This window comes from Chelonoidis abingdonii, chromosome 1 (genome assembly GCF_003597395.2).
Source record: "Chelonoidis abingdonii isolate Lonesome George chromosome 1, CheloAbing_2.0, whole genome shotgun sequence".
Taxonomy (NCBI): Eukaryota; Metazoa; Chordata; order Testudines; family Testudinidae; genus Chelonoidis; species Chelonoidis abingdonii.
The window spans coordinates 6,655,651-6,665,258 of NC_133769.1; the positions used below are offsets into that span (position 1 = coordinate 6,655,651).

At 43.4% G+C, this 9,608-nt stretch overlaps 1 protein-coding gene across 2 annotated transcripts in view; it reads right to left on the reverse strand.

Moving 5' to 3' along the window:
* IL2RA (interleukin 2 receptor subunit alpha) overlaps positions 1–9,311 on the reverse strand; it is a 33,671-nt gene extending 24,360 nt beyond the window's left edge. The window contains exon 1 of one of the 2 annotated variants that reach the window (XM_075063846.1): positions 8,853–9,311. Coding sequence is in view for 1 of the 2 variants with exons in the window: in XM_075063844.1 (XP_074919945.1) it covers positions 4,343–4,409 (67 nt within the window). In the remaining variant the exon portion in view is untranslated. Of the gene's footprint in view, positions 1–4,342; positions 5,231–8,852 lie in introns of those variants that run through there. The other variant, XM_075063844.1, reaches the window with a different exon arrangement.
* Between the last annotated feature and the right edge of the window lie 297 nt (positions 9,312–9,608).

Here is a 9,608-nt window from a genome sequence, read left to right on the forward strand (position 1 = left end):
CCCCGGATCCTCTTTCTTCCCTTTTTTAAAGATGGGAACTACATTAGCCTTTTTCCAGTCATCTGGGACCTCCCCCGTTCGCCATGAGTTTTCAAAGATACTCTGGGTGACAGACAGACAGCCAGAATATATGGGTGGTTGGGGAATAAATGCTCCAACCTTGGATAATACTGAAAAAACTATGAATCACACTAGTTTGGTTTGAAATGGTAGGGAAAAAAGTCTAAGAACCATGCCTGAGTGATGTCCACCTCACAACAATAATCAGTCATCCGTTTTTTCACTGGCAGTCTTAGCAGGGAAAGCAAGGATTGAATAAGCATTATTCATTAGTATGTATTTATACCTTGTAATGCCCCTGCCATTTTACAAAATTGAGAGTAAAGCATCTTCCCTGACCGAGAGGGCTGAAGCTTTAAAAATGACAAGATAAAGAAAAGCCAGCCGTGCAGGGCGGTGCGGACATGAGGAGATCATTGATGAAGAGAATAAGGGGGGACGGAATGGGTTGTGAGGAAGGATTTGAACCAGGTGAGAGGGAATCTGGCAAACAAGAATGGGAAATTGTTCTAAAGTTCACAAGCCAGGCCTGGGAGATGGAGGCAAAGGGTAGCAAGAGACAGAAAGCTAGTGAAGGAATTTGAGGGGTGGAGGGGGCTGTCAGTGCAGTGGAACAGGTAGTAGCAGAGTTTTGGACTGACTGGAGGGGAGAAACAAGGAGGCTAGAGACGAGGTTACAGTTCTCAAGGCGAGCGTGACCAAACTCATGCGCATATGTTTTTAACAAATGGAACTTTAGTGAGAGACGGGACATGGGGTTAGAAGGAAAAAGATGAGCCAGAGACAATACCATGATCATGAGCTTGGGAGATGGCAAGTTGACAGAGTTACCGGTGGTGACATGATAAGTGAAGTGGAAGAAGAGGATTACACCAGATAATAAGAAACTGGAGTACACTCAGGCCCTAATGAGGCAAGAGGAAATTTCTTCATCTCAAAGTAGAGATACCATAGAGAGTCCCTGTCTGTAGCAACTTCTACCTTTCCTAGACCATCAGACCATGGGGTTGGCAGTCTTTTAGTACAGAGCAAGGGGTATTTTTATATTGGGCATTTACTTGATAAGGGCTGCTGCAACTGGGAGTCCAAGGGGTTGCTATAAAGTATTTGCTTTCTGGTCAGCCTAGTGAGGACTTTGTGTGTGTGCTTGATGATTTAACATTGTATGTAACATTCAGATACCATGGGGATGGACACTGTATACAGATACGTACGTTGTATATACATTTCTGAGAACTGGTACTCTACATTTTAAATTAAATTCTCAATTTTTTGTTTTCGTCCTTCCTGGGTCTGAGCCACACTTCAATACAGTATATTAAAATTCAAAGGGATCTTGACAAATTGGAGCACTGGGCTATGGACAGCAAAATGAAATTCAACAAAGACAAATATAAGGTGCTACATTTAGGGAAGAGAAACCAAATATACAAATACAGAATAGGGGATAACTGACTTGGCAGCAGCATTGCTGAGAAGGATCTGGGAGGTACAATGGATCACAAGCTCAACATGAGTCAACAATGTGATGCTGTAGCAAAAAAAAAAAACAAATGCAATTTTGGAGTACATTAACAGAGGCATTGCATGCAAGTCACAGGAGGTGATAACACCGCTTCGCTCAGCGCTGGCGAGGCCTCAGCTGGAGTACTGTGTCCAATTTTGGTCACCGCTGTATAGAAAGGATGTAGAGAAACTTTAAAGGGTCCAGAGGCGAGTGACAAAGATGATCAAAGGGATGGAATGCAAGTCATACGAGCAAAGGCTGAGGAACTGGATATGTTTAGTTTGGAAAAAGAGAGATTAAGAAGGGACATGATCGCAGTCTTCAAATACTTGAAAGACTGCCATAAAAAAGATGGAGAAAAATTGTTCCCTCTTGCCACAGAGGGCAAGATAAGAGGCAACAGGTTCGAACTCCAGCAGGGCAGATCTCAGGAGAAACTTCCTAATGGTAAGAACAGTAGGACAATGGAACAAACTGCCTAGGGAAGTCGTGGAATCTCCTTCACTGAAGGTTTTCAAAAAAGAGGCTGGGGCCATCTGTCTTGCATGGCTTAGACAGAACGAATCCTGCATTTGGCAGAGGATCAAACAAGATGACCCTTGCGGTCCCTTCTAACCCTATGGTTGTATGATTCTATGATTTTCTATTAATTTAGGATGATTAGTTGGATGGCAAGCTCTTTGTACAGCACCTAGCACAATGGGGTCCTGGTGTGTGTCTGGGGCATCTAAGTGCTATCGCAACACAATAAATAAGAAGAAGGTAAGAGACAGTATGTCCAATGAACCAGAAGACAGGAGACATGGGTTCTCTCTGCCCCTGCTGTACTGTGAAACTTAAATAAGTGAATGATCTCTCTCTGCCTCAGACTCTTCATCTATAAAATGAGGTAAATGAAGTTTGCCCACATTCTGGAAAGCTCTTTGAGAGCCACAGATGAAAAGTGTGATACGAGAACTAAGTATTTTTATTTTCATTCCCCATCCAGAAATGTTCATTATTGACAGTGTATTTTCCCAGAAACCCTGTGCAATATGAACTGTGCAACAGAGTTTATTTTATTACATTGATCTGCAATACTGGGAGAGCTGGAAAATCAAAGGATAAATGTGGTGCGGTAGGTACTATAGGTGCAGTGATTACCAAGAGACATTGTCAAGTTAGGCCCATAATTTGGCCTATCCTCTTTTAGCTCTATGCGTTTGCAAGACTCCTTACTGTCCTTTACACGTTCCCCATAAGAAAGAAAACAACACACTAACACCCGCAGTACTCAGAGACAACCCTCCAGTAACTAAACTGGAGGGGAAAAGATTGTGGTAAAGAGTTCAGTTTCAAAGGCCATTATTATAAAGAGAATAACAAAATGAAGTTAAAAATCATGAAAGTATCAGGACAGGCATTCATAGTAAGTACAGGAAGCGAAGGAAAGAGGGGGTGTAACACAGGAGAGATAACTATATGGAAATATCTTAAGTTAGTCTTCTATATTTATAAATTCATCACAGAATTCGATTGCAGAATTCAGCATGAAGTGTTACACACCCCTCAGTTTTTCCATGATTCTAAGAAAGCCTTCTGACAAATGCAGATCTCAGTGTGTACTCTCACCGTGTGTACTCTCCCAGGGCACAGTAATACAGAGAACATGATACACAGGACTTGACTCATCCCAGAACTGATTTCATTTACATATCTCCTGCTGAACATTTCACAGTGAGACTATCACATTCATCATTTAAAATCATGCAGGGGACGCTGGCATTTCATTTTGCCATTACAATGGCTCCATTTAATAAAAAGATGCAGATGTTTCAATGCATTATTGTCTGAAGATAAAATTGCCTGGAGATTAAACATTTTGTTTATGAGTAGATTGGGGCAACAGCCAGGTCAAGTTGTTCCATTATATACAATACAATCTCCTCTCAAAATTACAATTGCTCTGGTACAATTTCAGTACCCAGTGCTGGATGTGAGCAATTAGCAATGAAGTCTTCAGTTCGTCTGAGTTTCTTTCCCATGAAACAATTTCTTTCTGAATTTTTTACCCGGCTCTTACCTCTGAAGTTGGAAATCCTTGGGGTGTTTAGAATAGAAATATCCCAGGTACTGATATTACAATTTATAGACATCTTTGCATTCAAACATACTAATTCAGACTCAAACACAGATACCAATTACTTATACTCAGCCAATTTCTTAGTGTAAGTGAATACCCGAACAGGTAATACTAATATAAACCTGTAGTGCATGGTGAATGGTTAATCTAATTTCTTCCAGAATGAATGGTAGCATTTATTAAAGGGGTAAAAAAGCATAATTGGTATTAATCACATCTGCAGCAAACCTTGATTAAATATCCCCTACTAGCAAGTACACCAAAGTCACTTGCAGGTTATCTGAGGAGGTCATTGACATTTCAATTTCTATTTTTATATTTCCTAAAGTTCCATGAAAAATGGAAAAAAAAATTCAAAGAGCTATTTGTGCTAGAAGAGTGCTTAGTATTCCTTTGATCTGCCCACTGTTCCAGGGATGGGTTAGAAGAGTCATCTGTTACTGAGACAAAACAGGTAATGGTCCCACTCTGGATTGTTTCCAGTTGATGGTTTGTGGGCACATTTCTCTTGCTTCCTTAGAATACAAAGGTCTTTTAATCTACTAACTTCTTGCCTTACCTTAAAGCAGTCAGCATGTCAGTAACCTACACCAGAGCAACCAAGCGATAGTAAACCTGCTTTTATTTTCCAGAAAGCAACGATGATCTCTTACCATTTCCATGTCCAGCTGCCTCTCTGGATCTGAGCAAGCCCCACAAGAAAAGAAAAATGAGCTCCATGTAACGTGTTCACGTGTTTTCGACACAACACTGATGAGGAGGAGGTTTTTAAAAGGTTAAGGGGCTTTCGGTGAATCAATGATCTGTCGATTGAACTATGACAGAAAAAGGGATAGCCATTTGGAGGGTGCAGCTAGGACATTTCTCTCTGGTCAGCATATCATCCCTTTGCTGTCTAGATCTGTGCGAGAGAATGAAACTAATGATGTGTGATACGATTTAGCTGTGGTGTGTAGGAAGTGGTTGATAGGTAGGTGGCTCTTATGTGCACCCTCAGCTTCATTTCAGTTGTCGGTCAGAGAGGGTGGGGAAAAGCTTTAGCTGCCAGGTATGGACACTTACCCCCCCAAATGGAAAATTCTGTCCCTTTTAGGGTGACCAGACAGCAAATGTGAAAAATCAGGACAGGGGGTGGGGGGGTAATAGGAACCTATATAAGAAAAAGACCCAAAAATTGGGACTGTCCCTATAAAATCGGGACATCTGGTCACTCTAGAATCTTTGGATTTAACTACAGAGAGGAAAAGCAAACTCTGTTCACTAGGACAGGAACTGGATGGTACCTGGTTTTCTGGTGTGTGAGAACTGAGTTCATATACCAGACTGTCAGTTACAATTATAAGGAGGAAAAGCACCCCCAAGACATGTCAGGTTGGCTTTGCAGTGGTGTTTTTCTGCTAGCAAGAAGAACACTTGGAAAACTGCAGTGCCAATTTGTATGGCTCCTTTTTAATGTAATTTCTACATGTGATGGATGAACTTCCAAAGTACTGGAAGGTCAATTTGAATGAATATCTGTTGATAGGGCTGGCAGGTTGGGAATGAAGGTGTCCTGTTCCCATTCTTAGAATGCCTTGTGTTCTCATGGAAAACCACAGATGGAATAGAATTCCTTCCAAATCAAGGTGCCATGTGGGAATCATTCTCTGACATACTCACCTAAGAGAAGTTGGAGTTAATAAATAGGACACACTTTATATTAAAATTCCACTTCTGTATGGTTTCTAGGATGAATGTATCTTTTAATAACTGATTAATTGATTGTTATAGAGTCCAACAGGTCTCTAGATTGCTTAGAAACATCTATAACACCTTCTACTGATGTGCTTATAACCACAAATTACTGATGTCTGTAACATCTATTAATCTTTAACCCTTTATAAGCCATTTACAAATGGAATCTTACTCTAAAGGATGACCAAGAAATGTGTGTGATGTTTTTTAAAATTTTGTTCTAGTAGCCAGCTGTGGTGGCTGTTGAAATAAAAGATTCCACATTAATATCTTCTGCTATGAAACCTAATTGCCAGAGACCTCCCATATCCATTCCAAAGTATAGTGCTTTTGCAATGGCTGCTGCTTCTGGTGAACTGCAGCTGAGGATAACTCAGAGCTCCCTCATGTGGTAGGTGATGCCCCTTTTCATGCCAGCTCCTCCTTCTCTAATGCACAGTGCGAAGCCTCATGGTGTGTCTTGCTTTAATGGAGTATGGGAAGGTGTTTACACTTGGCCAGGAAGTTACAGTCCAAAGTCAAATGCCTGTCGTAGATAAAACTGTATATGATGTGACAAAGAGAACAATCAGTATTTTTAAAGTGCTGCTGGTAGAAAGGGACTATTCAGGAACTGCATCATGCTCCCTATTCATCTTCTGAGACTGAACTAGCACAGTGGGGACTTCCACCAGCCATCTACCATTGATGCAATCCTTGATGAATAAGTGCAAGCCAGAACACTTTGGAAATTCCGTACTTAGTGGTGCCACGCATGGTTCTTTTTGGCAGGATCATGGAAAAATAGTTCCAGCTTCTTGCACAATCACCAGAGGTACTATGCATCTGTGATTTCATGCACTTTATAACTTTCTTAGATATTTTTTTTTTATCCTCAGAGCTGACCCCACGTGTTGCTTGTGGAGCCATAAGAATCCCTCATTTTTTGCTTGCTTTAAATGTTCCTTCAGGGTCCCTTTTTCCAGATGAATTCTGTTTGGGTCTCTCTTCAACACACCTCCACTGCGGGGGGGGGGGGGGGGGGGGGGGTAGAGAGAGAGAGATGATTTTTTATCTTGAAACAAAACAAACAAAACCCTAAAATCCTACCAAAATAAGATACACCACTGCACAGTCTTCTCCCTTGGGGGAGAGGATGAGAGAACAATCACCATGTGACAGTTGTTAGTCACACTCCTTAATGCATTACTGGAAGGTGATCACATAGTATGAACATATGTCTTCCTATGAAAATATTTTCTGTGAGTTTGAAAATTTACCCAAGGGCCAAAGTGTGTGAAATCTGAGCCAAGGCACCCACAGTGTTTGGTCTTGGTGAACAGATTTATTTTACTTCATTGTACAGAGGAAAATCATAGCTTTGCCTCTCACAGAGATTGTTTCCTCAATTCAATAAGTAGTTTTGAACCCCAAAACTTTTACTCTCACTTCTTTTCTGACAAAACTCTTTAATTACATTAACTGAGTCATTTACCTCACCAAGGAGGGAGATGAGTCTTTTCTGAAGTCCTTCAGTTCATTCTGCATTCCCTGATTAATAGCAGCACTGGAAATTCTTCTCTTTACCCATCAGCTCTCTCAGGGAGCTCTAGACAGGGGCCATTTTTTTTTTCTGATTTTAGCTGTATTTCTTCTTTTATTTTGTACAAATTCTTTACTTCTCCGGCCCTGCCAAAAGGGGCAACCCCTTGTGCAGCTTTCTCATTATTTTTGAAAATCTCTCTTTACTTTTAAACATGGATGGAGGTGGATTCTGGCAGGTGGGTAGGGAGCTCCCCCTTTCAGACAGCCATCTGCTTTAAGCCCTTCCAGGAACCCTCAGTGCAGGCTCATGAGAGTCCCCACATTCTACAAATGTGGGGATTTTACAGCTAAATGAAAATATACAACCTCACCTCACTAACCCTGATTTTGGAAGTAACAGAGACTTTAGGTGGCTGAAAATTTCAAATGCAGTTTGTGTTAGTTAGCCTATAACTCTTAGCTGGCAGTAGATATATTGCTGTTACAATGATCAATGAGGAAGTAACCACCCTTCCAATAAAGCCTTTTTGCTGCTTACAAAGGGTATTAGGTAAAAGGGTTTGGATAAAATGTTCAGATCAAGGGAGATTGTGGCACTGCAAAGCAGGTGTCTGGATGTCCCTATCCACCACAGAAATGATGGGCAATCTGCCCCTTTAATAGCCTACAGGGGTTGGGGGAACAGGGAACAGCCAGCTCTGCCCCAGAGAGAAGTCCAGCAGGCAAGAATCAGCTGACACAGCTGATCATCCTCATATGATTGGCCCATATTCTCAGCTAGACAATATAAAGGGGGAAAACAGGAGAAAAGAATGGCTAATCAGAGCAGGAGGTAGCCTGTCCTGTAGAGCCTCCTTGTGGAGTCAAAATGGTCCTTACCTGGTAGCTAGCAGACACCAGAGGACCCCATTCTGATCCCCTAGCCAGACTGTTGCTTGTGTTACTTTTTGCACACTTTTCCTTCTTGTTTGTGAAGCAAGGGAGAAAAACTTAACCTACCCTAGACCTAGCTGATTGTCTATTCTCAGCTGGGGACTAGGCCACCAGCATACTGGCTAGCCAAGATTTGGGAGATTTTTTGTTTAAACCAAGGTGTTTTTTACAATACTCCGAGAAAACACTACAGGGACAGTGTATTAGGAGCCCACAATAGTGAAGTGTCCCAACTCAAAATACAGAAATGGTTTTCTTCCCTCCCCCAGCTACTATATGTAAGCAGCAGAATCGTCCCGCCATTGTGGGGAACTTTCCTTGTTTCTGTGGAATCACTAGTAAAAGGATCTGAGTCCTGGCTCCAACTCCCTTTACCTAGAGGCTTGCCTGACCTTGAGGACTCCTCTTTCACTGTCCTGTACACCTTGTAACCCTGGCAAGGCTGGACCCAGGATTCCTGGAAGGCTTAACCCGCAGTCTCATCATGGTAGTTTAGAACAGGAGTAAAGATGTCCCCACTCTGGGGCACTCTCTCTGCACTGGATGCTTCCCTGACCCACTGATCATTACTTTAAATTCAAACCAAATACAATTTATTAAACAACAAGTATAAGAGAAAAAATGGGAAAGATTCAAGGAAACAAGGAACTCCGCCCTGTAGGCACTGGGAAACCACACACAGCCGTCTCTAGGATGTAAGGAAAGTTCAGTCTATTCCTCACACGTCCCAGGCCTCCTTCTTACGCCCTGGCTGTGCTGCAGGGACACGACAGGTCAGGCGCCTGCTCTGGCAGTGGCCACACACCCTCAGGCTCTCTAGGTGCAGAGCCTTTCTTCCCAGCGTCGCTCCACCCTATCGGGGTCACGTCCCCACCACCAAGTCCAGCCTGCCAGACCTCTTGTCTGATATCATCTCCCCACATTGGGCCCTCGTTGCCCAGGGTCCCCCCCTTGCTCTCCCCAGCTGCTCACCGCACTCATCTCTGGTGTTACTTGTGGCGCAGCAGGCATCCACTCCCCAGCTCTGGGTCTGCAGCTTCCTGCGGTGGCTCAGCCCTGGGGCCCCCTCGGCATGGCTGGTCTGCACTGCTCCAGCTCCCCAGCTTTGCCTCTTCTGGCTCCTTGTTGCTGTTGCTCTGCCTCCAGCCCATCGACTGGCTACACTTGCAGATGTAGAGAGCTGTGAGTTAAACCCACCTTCTGAGAGCTCAGTAGGGAAAGTGCTGCAGTCTGTCCACACCAACAGCTGCTTGTGCACTGACGTGGCCACATTTGTGGCACTTGCAGCAGCACTGGGAGCGGTGGATTATGGGCAGCTATCCCAGCATGCAAGTGACTGCAACGTGTTTTCAAATCGGGTGGGGTAGAGTATGACAGGGAGTGTGTTGTGTGTATGTGGAGGGAGAGAGAGTGGGTTTTGGGGGGCCTGAGAGCATGTCAGCATGCTGTCTTGTAAGTTCAGACAGCAGCAGACCTCCCCATCCCCCCACCCCACCTCTCTCTCACACACACAGCATTCCACACTAATCTGTCTTGGGGCAGATAAGCAGCCGGCTGTCAGAAACGGAGCTTTCAAACAGCATATCCGCATTCCTACTGCGAGTTCAAAACAATGAAAAGAGTGGCCATTTGATTTAAGGGAATTATGAGACATTTCCACAGGCTGCTCACAGCTCAGTAATGCAACACCTCGTCCACACTGGTGTCGCGGCACTCCAGCGGGGGCGC